Source organism: Pelodiscus sinensis, chromosome 4 (genome assembly GCF_049634645.1).
Source record: "Pelodiscus sinensis isolate JC-2024 chromosome 4, ASM4963464v1, whole genome shotgun sequence".
Lineage (NCBI taxonomy): Eukaryota > Metazoa > Chordata > Testudines > Trionychidae > Pelodiscus > Pelodiscus sinensis.
In genome coordinates, this window is record NC_134714.1 from 132,287,983 (window position 1) to 132,307,321 (window position 19,339).

Here is a 19,339-nt window from a genome sequence, read left to right on the forward strand (position 1 = left end):
TACAGTCAGCAAGAGACACTCAACATCTGATAGGAAGATAGAGAAATATGTTTGCACAGCACAGTCAGTGTAAGAAATAGTTTTCCTTTTGGCTAAGAAATCGAGGATTGTTTTAGGGGCTATTGTTGAAGAACAGCAGATATCAGAGAAAAACAAAATCACGATGAAAAAGTACATGGGGGTGTGGAGGCTGCGGTCTGTCATGATTAACCAGATCATCCCCCCATTCCCCACCAGGGTGGTAACATAAATGAGTAGGAACAACAGTAACAGGGGGACCTGCAGCTGGGGATGATCCGTCAGTCCTGAAAGGATGAATTCTGTCACCACCGAGTGATTTCCCTCTTCCATCTCCTCTGTGTAGGCATCAGGCAGCAGACGAGCAGGTGGATGGCTCAGGGAAATTATCCCTTCTGTGTAACGAATTAAGGGAAGAAAACTGGGGTTCAGTTTCGTAATGGACACCAGTTCGAGATCAAGGAAGAGCTTATTTTACAGAGCCAGATGTTCACAGCTGGTTGTGTCCGGTGTCTCCTGCAATGCACACACTGTGCACATACAAGGACATGCAGATGAATCATGCCCCACAGACAAACCGTCGTTCTCACTAATCTGAGGTGCAAACAGCGCTTTGTGACTTGGTTGTGAGAGGATCGGGCAGAAAGTCATCTGAGACTGAAGAGACAATTGGTCAGCTCAGGACTGGGTGAGGGTAAATGAGTTTCACGCTCTCTCCCCTTTGGGCAAGGGGAGCTCTGTAGCTCAGCATGTCAGCTTGGGGAAAGACATGGTTGCTGTGCTCATGAAGCTTTTTGTTTTTTCATCTGAAATTGCATTTCCATTGGTGTGTACGAAAACCCTGAGAGATACTGGAAACCACCCGCCTGTGTGACTATGTAATTGCCCAAGGTGTTGTTTCTGTGCCTCTGAGTGTAGAGTCTGGGTTGAAGCTTTCAGTGCTAGAGATCATGAAGGAGAAACCTTGTGGTCACCATGGGGACTATGGGAGTGTGACGACGATGCAGGACAACTGCACTTACCTGCTGAGAAGAGGGAGATGTGGTGGGGCTTCCCCATAGACAGAAAGTGTCTATTTTGAGGATTTGAGAAGTTTTATATTGAGATCTGATCTATGAGACATGCTCCCTGAAGTAAGTGGGAATAATTGTGCTGAGAGAGGCACCGTAGATTATTAATGAGCTCAGTGAACAAGTCACCCTTGGTGTCACTCATGCCCTGGGGATTAATTTGCTGCACTCTTCCCTTCTGTACTATTAAATGATGCAATTCCGCAATTCTGCAGACAAATCACTATGATATTTTATAACCTTCTCTCACAGTATTAGAACTAGCGGTCACCACATGAAATGAATAGGCAGCAGGTTCATAACAAAAAAAGAAGTTTTTCTTCACTCAGCAAACTGTCAACCTGTGGAACTCCTTGCTAGAGGATGTAGAGGAGTCCAGGGCTTTAACAGGTTACTACCACAGACTTCTGCTCTCAGTTTTGAACTGGGCATTTCTCTGTGCTTTAGAGCCACAGGTTGGCCACCCCTGGCTTAGGTATATAGGCCTCCAGACTTACAAAACTTTGCTGAAGCTAATGTCTTACAGGATACAAGCCCGTAGGTTACTTGCATGACTGTTGCATCTAATGCAGAATAAAATGTAGGAGTGAACATAATGAAGCTGGAATACAAAAGCAGTAAATAGAACAAAGGCAAATGAGCCCATTGGCTTCAATATATAATGTTGCCACACACATTTTCCCAGAACAATGATGATCAGCGGATTATGAACTTAATAAAGAGAAAGAGGGACTGATTGTGTGTGTGAGTGTGTGTCAGGGGAAACATTTTAGTTACCAGATACAAAGCAGCCAATCTAAGGAGGCAGAGGTGCACTCGCCCTTTCTAATATATTGGCCCATAGTCAGTGCGTTTCCCTGTGATGTGACACATCCAGGTTCAATCCCCCTGTCTGTCCAATGCTGGACTCAGATCTGAATGTGGGTTTCTTGCCTTTCTAGAAATAATCCCAGGAATGGAGCAAAGAGAAATGCCTTTCTGGGTTGCTCTCAATCACTCCTTCCAAAGTGGTTCTACTGGGTATCCCAAATGAAAGACTCATTGGAACAGGGACAGGAAGTTGAAAAGCTTCCCCTCTCAGTGGGTGCCCCTGGCAGCCAGTCAATAGAATCATTCTTTCTGTCTGGCCCTGTGATTCTGCCTGGGGCTTTCATAAACACCACGGCTCCAGCAAGAGAGACGGAGGCGAGAGCTGCACCACTGGCTACATCGATGGTGCTGCCAGAAAGGAAGCCGGGTTTTTTTGGCACATCTGGTGGAGACACATCAGATCAATGGGGCAGCAATTGTCCATCGACGTCTGTACCCAACGCCTGCAGAGGATCTGTCCCAAGGCTGGTGAACACTGATACTGGCAGGTGATCTAAGTGACATGGGTTCAGTTTCATAACTCTCCCATTGACACAGCATGGTGAGCACAAGGTGTGGCACCGCTGCACATTAAACTAAGCTACATCAAGTTGCAGAAACATAACTGGAATGAACGTACAGCATGACCATCGACCAGCTGTAAGGAAGACCAAAGACACAACACCACCAGTCTCGAGGGTGCTCCCCAGGAGTGTGCGAGACCCAGTTTCAAATTGCTTCAACACACTAGACAGAACGGGATTGACATGTGTCTCCCACATCCCACGTGAGTGCTCTGGTCACTGGATAGAAGCCTACAAGGGAGGAGGTAGCATTACCGCCTCTTCCACTCCCAGTTTGCCAGGCTAGCCACTCCTTGTGTTTGCATTTACATTGAAGCAGAAGGAGGCTGGAAAAAGATTTGGATCGGGATGAGACGTGTTCTAAGCAGCGGTGAACTAAAAATACAGTTATGGGCCCGGCTTTATCTCTTTGGCACTCACAATCCCTGGAGTCAAAAAATTCCCACACCTCTACCCTTGCCAGTCTATCGTACATTCCAATAGAGATCGGAGCCAGAACGCACAACAAAGCTGCCAAGAAGGTGTGAATGTACTGTCTGATTTTATCTCTGTTTGATTCGCTCAGAAAACGTTCTGAGCTATTTTGTGTTGTGTTCAGTGCAGTCTCTCACAGAGGTGTGCACACACCGTGCTCTGTTACAACTTATGCGCCTCCTTGTTTGCAGTTCCCTTACGATGAAGTGAAGGATGTTCTGATAGAAATGAAGTTTTTCTTCATTGTGCATGGACATAAACCTGGGGACAATCTCTCCAATGAGTCTATTTGCTTCAGCCACAGAAATCACGCAGGTCATAATGAAACCACCCCAGCAACGAGATATATTGATATGCTCTCCTATGTGAAACAGGTGCCTCCTTTAGTTTTGATGGAGTCATACTAAAGCCTGATCTCAGTTGGAGCCTGCAGGATTTCTTGGAATAACAATGTAATAAGAACAATATAACAATGAGAAACAATGCACCGGGGGTCTGGAAAATGTCCTTGCCAGGAGCTGGGAATTGAATTCACCTCTTTCCAATGCCCATCACTCAACCTGCACCAGGATGAACAGAATCATGAATTGCTCAGGAGCTTATTCATGGCTCTCCTCAGGGCGACCTTCACCTCTCTGTTCCTCAGGCTGTAGATGAGGGGGTTTAACATGGGGATCACCAGCGTGTAGAACAGAGAGGCTATTTTGTCAATGTCCGTGCAATAGCTGGGGTAATGTTGCAAATAGATGAAAAGGAAGGTGCCATATGATATGACCACTGTAGTCAAGTGGCAAGCACAGGTGGAGAAGGTTTTGTGCCAGCCCTCAGAAGAGGGCATTTGCAGGATGGTGGAGAAGATATAGACATAGGAGAGGAGAATTGTTATAATGGTAGTCAGATTAAAGAACAATGCAAAGGCAGATATCAGAATCTGATTGATGCGGGTGTCAGAGCAGGAGAGCACCAGCAATGGAGGAATATCACAGAAGAAATGATTGATAATGTTGGAGCTGCAGAATGGCAGCCGGAATGTCAGACACGTGTGGATCATTGCATTCACCAAGCCCACAGCACACACCCCAGCCACTAGCTGGTTACAGCTCTGCTTGGACATGGTGACCCAATAGAGCAGGGGGTTACAGATGGCCACATAACGGTCGTACGCCATCACAGCCAGCAGGAGACACTCAATAGATCCAAAACAGATATAGAAATACATTTGCGCAGTGCAAGCAGTATAAGAAATGCTTTTCCTTTCAGCTAAGACATCCAGTATCATCTTAGGGGCAATCACTGTGGAGAGGCAGAGATCATCGAAAGACAAACTCCGGAGGAAAAAGTACATGGGAGTGTGGAGTTGGGGGTCAATCGTGATTAACCAGATCATTCCACCATTCCCCACCAGGGTGGCAACATAAATCAATTGGAACAACACAAAGAGGGGGAGCTGCAGCTCCGGACGATCTGTCAGTCCTGAGAGAATGAACTCAGTCACCACCGAGTGATTTCCCTCTTCCATCTCCTCTGGGCTGAGATCAGGCAGCAGGTCGGCCGGTGGATGGCTCAGGGAAATTATCCCTTTTCTGTAACCAATTAATGGATACAAGTTCGGGATCAAGGAAGAGCTTATTCCACAGAGCCAGATGTTCACAGCTGGTCATATCAGGTGTCCCATGCAATGCACATACTGTACACATACAAGGACATGCAGGTGAATCGTGATTGATAGAGAAACCCTCTTCACTAATCTGAGCAGCAAACAGAACCTTGTGACTTGGTTGTGAGAGAATCAGGCTGAAAGTCATCTGAAACTGAAGAGACAATTGCTTAGCTCAGGAAGGGTTGACAGTAAATGAGTTTCATGCTCTCTCTGCTCTTTGTCCAAGGAGGCTTCTGTAGCTCGGCTTGTTGGTTTGGGGCAGGACCTGCTTGCTGTACTCATGAGTCTTTTTTTTCATCATATGAAATGGCACTTTACATTACACTGTATGAAAACCATGACTGGTATTGGATTAATTGCTTAGGACTTTATTCATGGCTTTCCTCAGGGCGTCCTTCACCTCCCTGTTCCTCAGGCTGTAGATGAGGGGGTTCAACATGGGGATTACTAGCATGTAGAACACTGAGGTTATTTTTCCCATGTCTGTGGAATAGGTGAATATAGGCTGTAAATATATAAAAAGGCCTGGGCCATATAAAATGACCACGGCCGTTAAATGGCAAGCACAGGTGGAGAAAATTTTGTGCCGGCTCTCGGTAGAGCGGATTTGCAGGACGGTGAAGAAGATATAGGCATAGGAAAGGAGGATGGTCATAAAGCTGTTCAGATTAATGAAGCATGCAACAGCAAATTGCACAATCTCATTGAGGCTGTAGTCAGAGCAGGAGAGCGCCAGCAATGCGGGAACATCACAGAAGTAATGGTTGATGACACTGGAGCGGCAGAATGAAAGCTGAAATGTCAGACATGTCTGAATCATTGCATCCACCAACCCCACAATACACGCCCCAGCCACCAGCTGCTTGCAGCGCTGCTTGGATATGGTGACCATATAGAGCAGCGGGTTACAGATGGCCACATAACGGTCATAGGCCATTACAGCCAGCAAGAGACTCTCAACATCTGATAGGAAGATAGAAAAATATGTTTGCACAGCACAGTCAGTGTAAGAAATAGTTTTCCTTTTAGCTAAGAAATCGAGGATTGTTTTAGGGGCTATTGTTGAAGAACAGCAGATATCACAGAAAGACAAAATCTTGAGGAAAAAGTACATGGGGGTGTGGAGTCTGGGGTCTGTTGTGATTAACCAGATCATCCCCCCATTCCACACCAGGGTGGTAACATAAATAAGTAGGAACAACAGAAACAGAGGGACCTGCAGCTGCGGATGATCTGACAGTCCTGAGAAAATGAATTCTGTCACCACCGAGTGATTTCCCTCTTCCATCTCTGTGTAGGCATCAGGCAGCAGACGAGCAGGTGGATGGCTCAGGGAAATTATCCCCTCTGTGTAACAAATTAAGGGACGAAAACTGGGGATCAGTTTCTTAATGGACACCAGTTCGAGATCAAGGAAGAGCTTAGTCCACAGAGCCAGATGTTCACAGCTGGTTGTGTTAGGTGTCTCCTTCAATGCACACACTGTGCACATACAAGAACATGTAGATGAATTGTGCCCCACAGACAAACCCTCCTCTTCATTAATCTGAGCAGCAAACAGCGCTTTGTGACTTGGTTGTGAGAGAATCAGGCGGAAAGTCATCTGAGACTGAAGAGACAATTGCTTAGTTCAGGACAGGGTGAGGGTAAATGAGTTTCACGCTCTCTCCCCTCTTTGGGCACGGGGAGCTCTGTAGCTCAGCATGTCAGCTTGGGGGAAGACGTGGTTGCTGTGCTCATGAAGCTTTTTGTTTTTTCATCTGAAATGGCATTTCCATTGCAGTTTAAGAAAGCCCTGAGAGATATTGGAAACCACCTGCCTGAGTGACTATGTAACTGCCTAAGATGTTGTGTCTGTACCTCTGAGTGTAGGGTCTGGGCTTAAGCATTTAGTGATAGAGATCGTGAAGGAGAACCCTTGTGGTCACCTTGGGGTCTGTGGGAGTGTGATGGTGATGTAGGACAGCTGCACTTACCTGCTGAGAAGAGGGAGATGTGGTGGGGTTGCCTCATAGACAGAAAGTGCCTATTTTGAGAATTTGAAAAGTTTTATATTGAGATCTGATCCATGGGACATACTCCCTGAAGTAAGTGAGAATAACTGTGCTGAGAGAGGCACCTAATTAATGAGCTCAGTGAACAAGTCACCCTTGGTGTCACTCATGCCCTGGGGATTAATTTGCTGCACTCTTGCCTTCTGTGCTATTAAATGATACATTTTCGCAATTCTGTTGACAAATCACTATGATATATTATAACCTTCTCTCACAGTATTAGAAGTAGGGGTGTGTCTAGACTACATGCCTCCGTCGACGGAGGCATGTAGATTAGCCAGATCGGCAGAGGGAAATGAAGCCGCGATTAAAATAATCGCGGCTTCATTTAAATTTAAATGGCTGCCCCGCTCTGCCGATCAGCTGTTTGTCGGCAGATCGGGGCAGTCTGGACGCTCCACGCCGACAAAGAAGCCTTTCTTGATAAGCACAGGTAAACCTGGTTTCAAGAGGCATACCTGTGCCGATCAAGAAAGGCTTCTTTGTCGGCGCGTCCAGACTGCCCCAGACTGCCACAAGGCTTCATTTCCCTCTGCCGATCTGGCTAATCTACATGCCTCCGTCGATGGAGGCATGTAGTTTAGACGTACCTTAGGAGTCCAAATTAAATGAATAGGCAGCTGGTTTCACAGGAGGCCCATTGTTGAGCTAGGGACAAAGCCCTAAATTACAGATTTAGCGCTAGATACGGTTCTAGCTCATAGGGCATTTTTCCTTGTTGTGGCTATACAGGAACAGTGGTGCACAACCTATGGGGGTAAGAAACTGGCAACTCCACCCATCATTTGATAGGACAATGCAATGTTGTTCAGATTCCACATATGTCTTTTGTAATTTCCAGGATTCATGTCTGAAAAATTCCAGGGAATTTAGTGGATTATATAATTTATCTCAACTTATCATCGTATATGTTAATTTGTTAACATGGCCTTTTGTGAATATAGATCACATTTGTTATTTCTGTCCCATATAAAAGACAGTTACAATTGTTATAAGTTGTAACAGAGCACGGTGTGTGCACACCTCTCTGACAGCCTGCACTGAACACAACACAAAAAGCTCAGAACTGTTTCTGAGTGAATCAAATCAAGAGATAAAATGAGACTGCTACATTCACACCTCCTTGGCAGGTTTTCTGTGTGTTCTTGCTCGGAGCCCTGTTGGAATGTATGATAGACTGGCAAAGGTAGAGGTGTGGGACCTTTTGCCTCCAGGGACTGAGAGTGCCAAAGAGATAAAGCTGTGCCCATAACTGTATTTTTAGTTCACCGCTGCTTAGAACACATCTCAACCTGATCCAAATCTTTTTCCTGCCTCCTTCTGCTTCAGTGTAAACGCAAAGACAAAGAGGGGTAACCTGGCAAACTGGATGGGAGTGGAAGAGGCGGTAATGCTACCTCCTCCCTTGTAGGTTTCTATCCAGTGACCAGAGCACTCACGTGGGATGTGGGAGACACACGTCAATCCCGTTCTGTCTGGTGTGTTGAAGCAATTTGAAACTGGGTCTCGCACACTCCTGGGGAGCGCCCTGGAGAGAGGTAAGCATCAGGGATTACTGAGAATATATATATATTCATATGGGGCACATCCGAGACATATAGCAATATTATCTTCTGTATGATACTCCTCCTCGACATCAACTGGGGGAAAATGGTGCTGAAACCATCCCTACTAACTTCCGAGCAATTAAATCCATACCAGAAACAGAAATGTATTATTTCCTTACGGTTTTGATTATAACTATATTATAATAAGTTTCGGTAGACTTATATTGGCAGGTTGTGACATACACGCCACATCTTGTATGTTGAGCTAAAGCCAAACTAGCCTTTCGAGTCCCTTCCAGTTCTATGATTCTGTGACTGGCTCGTTCTCACTGCAACTGAAGGCCAAAATCCTTTCAAACTCACCCATTTGCCCATAACTTGGTGGTACCGTTGTTTTCCTTTCCTTCATCCACAAGGAGTTCACAAGGACAGAAGCAGAGCCAGGTCAGGACCCTGAAATCAGCCTCAGAGTCAAACCTTTCCCCATTTGCTCATCATGCCAGTGTTACCCTGGGAGCTACTGCCTGAGGGAGTTGAGGGTAAATTTGGCTTTGATGGCTTCCAGCATTGCTCCCTCTAGCATCTTTGCTCTCACAGCAACAGATGGACAGAGAACATGTAATTAATGTTGATGCCACGTCTTTTCTTATGGATTTTTTAACACAGAGGACAAACGCTCCAGGTGGAGTTGAACGCTTTATCTCCTGCCAGGTCATTTTAATATGGGACAAGAATGAGGTGAATAGAGTCCATTTTATTGCTTGGCCATCTTCACCAGAGGAAGGCCAATCCTTTCAGCAGAGATAATTTGGAATCTGTTGCAGCCTAGCTCAGAGTTAGACTGTCTCTCTTCAAACCTACTATACCATGTACCAGACCCTAATATATGAGATTTGGCTTCTGTTCTCTTCAATGTTCCTCCCCAATTGTGAAATTTGGCGCCAATCCCTGAAACCATTTTGCTCTGAGGAACTCTACTGGGACAATGAATTCTATGAACTGAGCAGGTAGCTGGAAAGCACTGTGAAACCTGTAGATGATAAATGCTGTGTGTACCCCTTGGTTGTTTCACACTTTCAGTTTTGCACACATTGCGTAATCTTTTCCACAGTTGCTTTCCCTCTTCACCTGCAAATCACTCACAGCTAAACCTTGGGCTCATCCTCTGGCAGCTTCACAAGAGAATCCCCTGCTGCTTTTCCACCTGACAACACAGAACACGAACCTCTAAGTCACAGGGCCTACTGATGCTGAATGGAATGTGTGTCTGGTACCGTCCAGCACCCTTCTGGACAGCACCAGCTCCTACAAATTCTGTCAATTATCATCAGAAAATGGCCTGTGCAAATCCTCTTCTCAAATAGAGGTTCCCAACTAGTTTCAATACAAAAATACAAGAACCTAGATTAAACAGTAGAACACATGTCCTGACCATTGAAAAAATGTTAAAAGATTGCAAACAATGATGCAGAGAATTGGTTAAAAAGAAATAAAAAGTAAAATACAACTTATACCAGGCATAGCAAGCTAAAGGAATTGAAACAAAGATTTATCTCACCCCTACAGCTGCAGTGTTACCGTCTGGATGCCTTTCAGCAAGAACCCTGCCGTCCAAAGGTTCTTCAACTTTAATCCAGATTGTTTTTGATGTTGTGAGCAAAGCAAAAGGGAGGGTTAGTAGCTTTCAGTTATTTGCCTTTGCTTCTCATGGTCATTTCTCTTTTGCAAGAATCATCTCCAGCTTGGGATTCTTGAGACAAATTATGAGTGGGCCGAAAACTCCAGCGGTTTGTCTGTCAAAATGTAGATTTCTCACTTACACCCTTCTTCCTCCCCAAGAATGGTCTCTTCACCAGACAATGAAACTTGATTGACCTTGCTGAGGGGAACAACTCAGTACCCTATAGAATAGAATTTTATATTTTACATATATTGTTGTAACACACATTTTACCAGGACAATGATGGTCAGCAGATTATGGGGTTTATGTAGCGAAGGAAGAGCTGTATCATCAGTCCTTTAAAACAAGGATTTACATGTGTTCCTCTGTCATGAGAAGGAAAGACTGTGTAGCAAATAGAACATTTGCTTAGATCTTTGTAATTTGGATCTTAGTTCCTGGCTTCACTGCTGACCTTTTCTGTTACCATGAATCAGAAGATTAAGTTTCTCTGTGCCTCAGCTCATTATTTCTTAAACAGAGGTAATGTAGCTCTACATAACATGGAAGTTATGACAATAATCAAAATAAATATTTTAAGGTTCTTAGAGGAATTATATGGATGTGGGCCATATAGGAAACTACAAACTTTTGTGAAACTAGTTTTCTAGTGAAACAAGCAAGTATGATTCCTCCCATTCAGAGAAAGGCTAAGGAAGCAGTGAGAATTAAAGAGCCACATTGTCTTACTGATCCTTGGGGACTGTGAAATAGCGAAGGCTTGTGAAAATATTGTTTCTATACCATTGGAATGATAAACACAACTACATATTGAACATACCGAGAAATGTGTTATATTTTTTAAAAATCCTACATTCTTAAGGGATATCTTTAATTTTAATCATAGAATGTGAAATGTAAAAATAAAGTTTCTAACACACGTGGTAATTTTTTTCCACTGGGTATTAATAGTGAGTTGAACAATGAGAGAGCCTGGATTTGAAGTATCTATCTCACTTTTCTGTGAGCATCAGCAAACACTGCAACATCCTACTAATTCATTAATGTTGCCAGTAGAAGCAAAGTTCACCCAGTCTAGGAATTAGGAAGATCTTCTCCCTTAGCCTTTTGGAACCAACCTATAGAAAGGACTTCAAAATGAATGGCTCCACAACTCTCTCCTTCCATGGTCAATATTCAGTGCAGTGATCATTACAAAGTGTGTCTAGAAATGGGTGAATTTCTAATGGACAAATAATTTATTGTCCATAACTGTGGAGCACTGCTTCACTTGAAACTGTTCACAAATTCTCCAGTGAGCTTAGACCGAAAACCGTATGAGTGCGTCTAGATTTTGCGCAAAAACTTGCCAGCTGTCTATACTGGCCACTTGAATTTGCGCAAGAGCCCTGACTTTGTAACATACAAAATCAGTGCTTCTTGCGCAAATACTTTCATGCTCCCACTTGGGAAAAAGCCCTCCTGTGCAAGAATACTTGTGCAAGAGGGCCAGTGTAGACAGGGAAGAACGGTTTTGCACAAAAAGCCCCGATGGCTAAAATGGCGATCGGGGCTTTCTTGCGGAAAATCACGTCTAGACTGGCCACGGATGCTTTTGCGCAAAAGCATCCGTGCCAATCTAGACGCACTTTTGTGGAAATATTTTTCACGGAAAAACTTTTCCTTTAAAAGTATTTCCGCCAAATCATGCCAGTGTCTGTGTGTGGGGGGAGGGGGGAAATTTTAGGTACAAAGCAACTAAAAAAAAGGAGCCGGTGATGCACTTGGCTTTGTAATTTCCTGGCCCATAATCAGGGTGTTCCTCTGTGGTGACACATCCAGGTTCAATCCCTCTGTCTGTCCAATGCTGGGCTCAGATGTGCACTTAGGTTTCATGCCATTCCAGAAAGAATCCCAGCCATAGCAATGAGCTTTTCTTCTCTGGGTCACTCTCAGTCTCTCCCTTCAAAATTCTTGTACTGTGTAACACAACTTGGATAAACGACATGAAGGTGAGTAGTTCCCTCTCTCGGTGGTGCCCCTGGCAACCAGTCAATAGAATCATTCTCTCAGTCTTTCCCTGTGATTCTGCCCAGGGCTCATAGGAACACCACAGATCCAGCAGGAGAGACTGAGGCCAGAGCTGCACCACTGGCTACATCAACACTGCTACCAGAAATGAAGCCGGTTTTGTTTGGCACGTCTGGTAGAGACACATCAGATCAATGGGGCAGCAATTGCGCATCGACGGCTGTATCCAGCGCCCACTGAGGAACACTGACACTGGCAGGTGATCTAAGTGACACTGGTTCAGTTCCATAACCCTCCCAGTGCACAGGGTGCGGGCACTGCTGTACGTCAAACTAAGCTACATCAACTTGTGGTAGCATAACTGGACATCAGCATGAGCATTGACAGTGCTAAGGTAGACCCAGGACACAACACAGCCAGTCTCCAGGGTGCACCCCAGCAGCGTGGGAGACCCACTTTCAAGTTACTTCAGTACACCAGACAGAAGGGGTTTGACCCCTGTCTCCCAAATCCCACATGAGTGCTCTGGTCACTGGATAAAAGCTGATAAGGATTCCAGCAGCATCACCACTGCTTCCACTCCCATCCAATGTGACAGGCCAGCCCATCCTTGTCTTTTACATTGAAGCAGAAGGAGGCAGAAAAAGATTTGGATCAGGTTGAGATGTTTTCTAAGCAGCTGTGAACTAAAAAAATAGCTATAGGTACTCTGTCTCTAGAGTCAAAACATACCCACACCTCCATCCTTGCCAGACTAGGGTATGTTCCAACAGAGCTCAGAGTAAGAACACAGAGGAAACCTACCAAGGAGGTATGAACGTTACTGTCTGGTTCTATCCCTGGGTATAATTGACAGATGAAAAGTTCACCCTTTCTAAGCTATTTTGTTTTGTGTTCAGTGCAGGCTGTCACAGAGGTGCGCACACACTGTGGTCCCTCTTACAAATTATGCTCCTCTTTGTTTGTAGTTCCCTTAAGAGGAAGTGACAGACATTGTGAGACAAATAATGTTTTTCTTCATAGTGCATGGACACAAACCAGGGGACAATCTCAGCAATAACTCCCTTTACTTCAGCCATAGAAATCACGCAGGTCATAATGAAACCAGCCCAGCAACAAAGATATATTGATATGCTCTCCCATGTGACACAGATGCCTCCTTTAGTTTTGATGGAGTAACACTAAAGCCTGTCCTCAGTTGGATCCTGCAGAGTTTCTTGAAATAATAATGTAGTAAGAACAACACAATAATAAACAATAATACTTTGGGGGTCTGCAAATTGTCATTGCCATGGGCTGGGAATTGAATTCTCCCATTTCCACTGCCCAACACTCCGAACTGTGGTTAGGAGTTTATTCCTGGTTTTCCTCAGGGCGACCTTCACCTCCCTGTTCCTCAGGCTGTAGATGAGGGGGTTCAACATAGGGATCACCAACATGTAGAACACGGAGGCTATTTTGTCGATCTCCGTGGAATAAGGGGATATAGGTCGTAAATATATAAAAAGGGCTGTGCCATATGAAATGACCACGGCAGTCAAGTGGCAAGCACAGGTGGAGAAAGGTTTGTGCCGGCCCTCAGCAGAGTGGATCTGCAGGATGGTGGAGAAGATACAGACATAGGAAAGGAGGATGGTCATGAAGCTGCTTATAGTAATGAAGCAAGCAAGGGCAAACAGCGCAATCTCAATGAGGCTGTAGTCAGAGCAGGAGAGCGCCATTAGTTGGGGAACATCACAGAAGTAATGATTGATGACATTGGAGCGGCAGAAAGACAGCTGAAATGTCAGACATGTCTGAATCATTGCATCCACCAATCCCACAACACACGCCCCAGCCACTAGCTGCCTGCAACGCTGCTTGGACATAGTGACCATATAGAGCAGCGGGTTACAGATGGCCACATAACAGTCATAGGCCATCACAGCCAGCAAGAGACTCTGAATATCTGATAGTAAGATAGAGAAATACATTTGCACAGCACAATCGGTGTGAGAAATGCTTTTCCTTTCGGCTAAGAAATCCAGGATCATCTTAGGGGCTATTACTGTGGAACAGCAGAGATCACAGAAAGACAAAATTCTGAGGAAAAAGTACATGGGGGTGTGAAGTCTGTAGTCTACCTTGATTAACCAGATCATTCCCCCATTCCCCACCAGGGTAGTTACATAAATCAGTAGGAACAACACAAACAGAGGGACCTGGATCTGCGGATGATCTGTCAGTCCTGAGAAAATGAATTCTGTCACCACCGAGTGATTTCCCTCTTCCATCTCCTCTGTGCAGAGATCAGTGAGCAGGTGGGCAGGAGGATGGCCCACGGAAATTATCCCTTCTCTGTAACAAATTAAGGGAAGAAAACTGGAGATCAGTTTCTCAATGGAAACCAATTCAAGATCAAGGAAGATCTTAGTCCACCAAGTCACGTATTCACAACTGTTAATGTCAGATATTCCATACAATGCCCGCACTGTACAGTGATGCAGAGAGGGTGGATAAAGAAAAGTTATTTATTAATTCCTATAATAGAAAAACTAGAGGACACCAAATGAAATTAATGGGTAGCAGGTTTAAAACTAATAAAAGAAAGTTCTTCTTCACACAGCATGTAGTCAACTTGTGAAGTTCCTTGCCAGAGGAGGCTGTGAAGGCTAGGACTATAATAGAGTTTAAAGAGAGGCTAGATAATTTCATTGAGGTAGGTCAATAAAAGACGGTTAGCCAGGGGATAGAAATGGTGTCCCTGGCCTGTTTGTCAGAGACTGGAGAAGGATGACAGTAGACAAATCGCTTGATTATTGTCTTCGGTCCACCCTCTCTGGTGCACCTGGTGCTGTCGGCAGACAGGCTACTAAGCTAGACGGACCTTTGTTCTGACCCAGTATGGCCGTTCTTCTGTTCTTATGTACACATACAAGGACACGCAGGTGAATCGTGCCCCACAGACAAACACTCCTCTTCACTAATCTGAGCGGCAAACAGCAACTTGTGACTTGGCTGTGAGAGAATCAGGTGGAAAGTCATCTGAGACTGAAGAGACAATTGCTTAGCTCAGGACTGAGTGAGGGTAAATGAGTTTCACGCTCTCTCCCTTCTTGGGCAAGGACAGCGTGTCGCTCGGCATGTCAGCTTGGGGGAAGACATGGTTGCTGTGCTCATGAAGCTTTTTGTTTTTTCATCTGAAATGGCATTTCCATTGGTGTGTAAGAAAACCCTGAGAGATACTGGAAACCACCCACCTGAGTACTTACGTAACTGCCCAAGGGGTTGTGTCTGAGCTGAAGATTTCAGTGCTGGAGATAGTGAAGGAGAAATGTTCTGCTCACCATGGGGTCTGTGTGAGTGTGATGCAGGACAGCTGCACCTACCTGCTGAGAAGAAGGAAATGTGGTGGGGTTTCCTCATAGACAGAAATTGCCTATTTTGAGGGCTTGAGTTTATATTGAGATCTGATCCATGGGACATGGTCCCTGAAGTAAGTGGGAATAAGTGCGCTCAGAGAGGCTCAGTTCCTAATTAATGAGCTCAGTGAGCAAGTCACGCTTGGTGGCATTCATGCCCTGGGGATTAATTTGTTGGAAACTTTCGTTTTGTGCTATTAAATGATGCAGTTTCGCTCTACTGTAGACAAAGCACCTTCTCTCACAGTATTGGAACTAGGGTGTCACCACATGAAATGAATAGGCAGCAGGTTCAAAACAAAGAAGTTTTTCTTCATCCAGCAAACAATCAACCAGTGGAACATTTTGCCAGAGGATGTGGTGAAGTCTATGGCTTTGACAGGGTTCAAAAAAGAGCTAGATAGATTCATGGGGGTTAGGTTCATCAATGGCTATTAGCCAGGATGGGCTGGAATTGTGTCCCTAACGTCTGTTTGTCTGTAAATGGGTGACAAGAGAGGGATCACATGAAGATTACCTGTTCTGTTCCCTCACAACAGCCGAAATAGCAGAGGGTTTATTTCGAAATTGGTAAACCTCATTCCACGAGGAATAGCACTAATTTCGAAATTGTTTATTTTGAAATAGAGGGCCTCCAGATCTTTCCAGGGTGCCCTGCTGGCCACACTAGCCCCAACCAGGAAAACGCCCTGGACATCCTCCTGTATCTGGGCATTCAGCAGGCTGACCCGCAACCAGGAGGAGTAGCAGTGGCAGCACCTGGGGATACTGCGGGGCTTGTACCGCACCCTGGACTACTGGGTGCACGAAGACCTGCAGCTCCGGTGGGAGAGCTTGTGGGAGCTACTTGCCCAGGGCCGTGCCATCTGTGACACACAAAACCGAGTGTCACTGAGGTGCCAGGGTGGCTGAGAGTGCTCCTTTCCCACCACTGCCCTGCATCCCCACTCCCCAGGAGCAACCCCCTCTGCAATCCTGGCCACCGCGGGCAGTCCTTAGTGTAGGCAGGAGAGATCAAACCCTCCTATGGAGTGGTCTTGTGCCACCTTCCCCACTTTTCCCTAGGGCAGCCCATCTCGTCCTTGCATGCTGCCTCCTGACACAGTGGCCAGAGATTGCCATACCTGCATGAGCACCGCTCTGATGGTGGGTCTCCTCACACCCCATGGATCGGTAGCTATCCACCATGGAAAGCTTCCAGAGGGTGATGGCCACACACTGCTGGAAGGGAACGGTGGGCCTCATGTGCATGTCCCATCTCTGCAGAGCAGGGGCGAGCCACTTGCAGAGCTCCTTGAAAGTGTCCTTCTTCATCCTAAAGTTCTGGGTCTGTTGTTGGTCTCCCCAGGGCTCCAGGTCGATGTGGTCCCACCAGTCGGTGCTGATGTCCAGACACCAGATGTGGCGGGGCACGCTGGCATCCAGGAGCTCCAGCTGCTCCTCCATGTACCCCAGAAAGATCCAGATGATGGCCTGGGGGTTGGGCTGCAGCAGATGCTGTGAAGCAGCCTGCAGAAACTGCTGCCAGGCTTGCAGCAACACATCCAAAGGAAGCGCCAGGGTGCCCAGGGGTGCAGAGGGTGGTGGTGTCCTGAGTGAGGGCAACCAGAGCACACAGAGAAAAAAATGCTTTGCTGTCCCTCATTGAGGTAGGCAAGCAAGCAGGGAAACCTAAGAACCGGCTGTTCGGGGGGGATCCCTTTAAGCACAGGTCTCAGATAGCCTCAGGCAGCAGCCACACAAAGTAACTCCTGACCTGATGCCCTGCTGGAACCAGTTTCAGCTGGCCTTAAATGAGATTCAGCTTCCAATCAGTATGGACTCGCTATTTCAAAATAGCAAAATGCTATTTTGAAATGCACTTTGTGTGTAGACATTTCAAAATAAATCTGTAGTGTAGACGTACCCTTACAGAGTCTTACATTTTACAACTAATGTTGCTACCATAGACTTCTGCTCTCAATATTTAATTGGGCATTTCTCTGTAAAGCTGGAGATGACCCTTCTGAAACGTTCTGTAGTGGCCTCTTCTCATGCCGTATGCCTGCAGGCAACATTTTCCAAAGCCTTCACTAATTCAGTGAGCCTATGGACTCGTATGAAAATGTAGTTCTTACATCCTCTTTGCCTCTGTTTGCCCATCTCGGAATGGGAGTAACCCTATTCCCGTGTCTTTCAGTAGGGTTCATAAATGGTTGTAAGTCCTGCCATGGTCTTGTGGTGGGGCGCTAAAGCCACACAGGGGAAGATTGGTTAAGTCAGCCTTGGAGAAATCCCAAGCAAATAGAAGAGGTTCCATATAAGAAGCGCTGCTCAGTCCATTCCAGCCCACTCCCTGGAATGATACCTGGATTTAGAAGCACAACATCGAAAGCGGGGTGGGTGGGATGAGGGGAGGGAAAGGGAGCTACCAACGGATTGACTGACAGACTGTAGCCCTGGCACAGGGCTAAAGAAAGGTCTGTGACTATGTGCAAGTAGCTGAGGGAAACAGGCAGATGGTGGAAAGCAGGCAATACGTAGCGGAATTTGATAGCGTCTCTTAATCTCAACCTAGGGTATCAGGCAGATCAGTGTCCCCCTCCTTTGCACCCCACTTGCAAATGAGGAGAGTGGCCGGTATCCAGACTTCATCACCTCCTTGAGGTCACAGAATGAACCTGGGGCTGCAGTTGGCCACTGAGGCAAGTTACAGGACTAATACCTGTTGGTCTGTCAGTGAAGCAGAGATCTCACAGGAGGGAAATGGTGCCCAGAAGAAGTTGCTGTGCTGTGAGCATAATGTGAGTTATGGTGCGATGGGTCCAGGGCACAGGTGACAGTTATGAGGCATGGCCAGAATGGCACCAGGGAGCTCAGCCTCAGGTCCATTACAGGCCATCCTCAATGGAGCATCTCTGAACACCTACCGTGCAAGCTTTGTTCTATTTGTTGTCCCAACTTCCATCACAGAGACCAAACGTGGTGACACAAGGTTGCACAAGAGGCCCATTGTTGAGCTAGGAATAAAGCCCTAAATTACAGAGTGCTAGGAATTAGGAAGATCATCTTCCTTTGCCCTTGGGTACCAACCTATATATAGGACTTCTCATGGTCAACGTTCAGAGCAGTGACCATTACAAAATGTGTCTACAAACGGGTGAATTTCTAATGGAAAATAATTTATTGTCCATAATTGTGAAACATTACTTCAGTTGAAACTGTTCACACATATGTTAGCAATTCTCCAGTGAAATTAGACTCCAAACCATGTGTGTGTATTTGTGTCAGGGGAAGTATTTTAGATACAAAGCAACTGGAAAGGAGGAGTCAGGGATGCACTCGTCTTTGTAAATTATTGGCCCATAGTCAAGCAGTTCTTCTATGAGTTTGCAAATTTAGGTTTGATTCCCCTGTCTGCCCAGTGCTGGGCTCTGATGTGTACTTCAGTTTCTTGCCTTTCCAGAAAGAATCCCAGCCATGGTGCAATGAGCTTTTCCTGCCTGGGTTGCTCTCAATCTCTCTTTTCAAAGTTATTCTACCGGGTAACTCAAATGACAAATCAATTGAAACAGGGACAGGAATTTGATCAGCTCCCCCTCTAGCTGGGTGCCCCTGGCAACCAGTCAATAGAATCGTTCTCTCTGTCTGGCCCTTTGATTCTGCCCGGGACTCTCAGGAACCCCACAATTCCAGCAGGAGAGACTGAGGTAAGAGCTCTGCATGTCTGGTGAAGACACATCAGATCAATGGGGCAGCAATGGTCCATCGAAATCTATACCCAGCGCCCGCAGAGGATGTATTGCAAGGCTGGTGAACAGTGATACTGGCAGGTAATCTAAGTTACTTTGGTTCACTTCCATAACTCTCCCATTGACGCAGCCCAGTGATCACAGGGTGCGGGCACTGCTGCACGTCAAACTAAGCTACATAAACTTGTGATACCATAACTTGAATTAATGCACAGCATGAGCATTAACCATCCCCTAAGAAGACCCACGACACAACTGAG

General features: G+C 45.9%; 2 protein-coding genes across 2 annotated transcripts; both read right to left on the minus strand.

The window, feature by feature from the left end:
• Positions 1-3,575: 3,575 nt before the first annotated feature.
• On the minus strand, positions 3,576-5,592 carry LOC142829334 (olfactory receptor 5G9-like). The gene is made up of 2 exons (XM_075928823.1): positions 5,200-5,592; positions 3,576-4,442 (listed from the first exon to the last, which is right to left on the minus strand). The coding sequence occupies exons 1-2, from the start codon at positions 5,590-5,592 to the stop codon at positions 3,576-3,578; spliced, it is 1,260 nt and encodes a 419-aa protein (XP_075784938.1).
• Positions 5,593-13,230: 7,638 nt separating this feature from the next.
• Positions 13,231-13,980, minus strand: LOC142829335 (olfactory receptor 5AS1-like). Its single transcript, XM_075928824.1, has one exon. It carries the CDS (start codon positions 13,978-13,980, stop codon positions 13,231-13,233), a length of 750 nt encoding a protein of 249 aa, XP_075784939.1.
• Between the last annotated feature and the right edge of the window lie 5,359 nt (positions 13,981-19,339).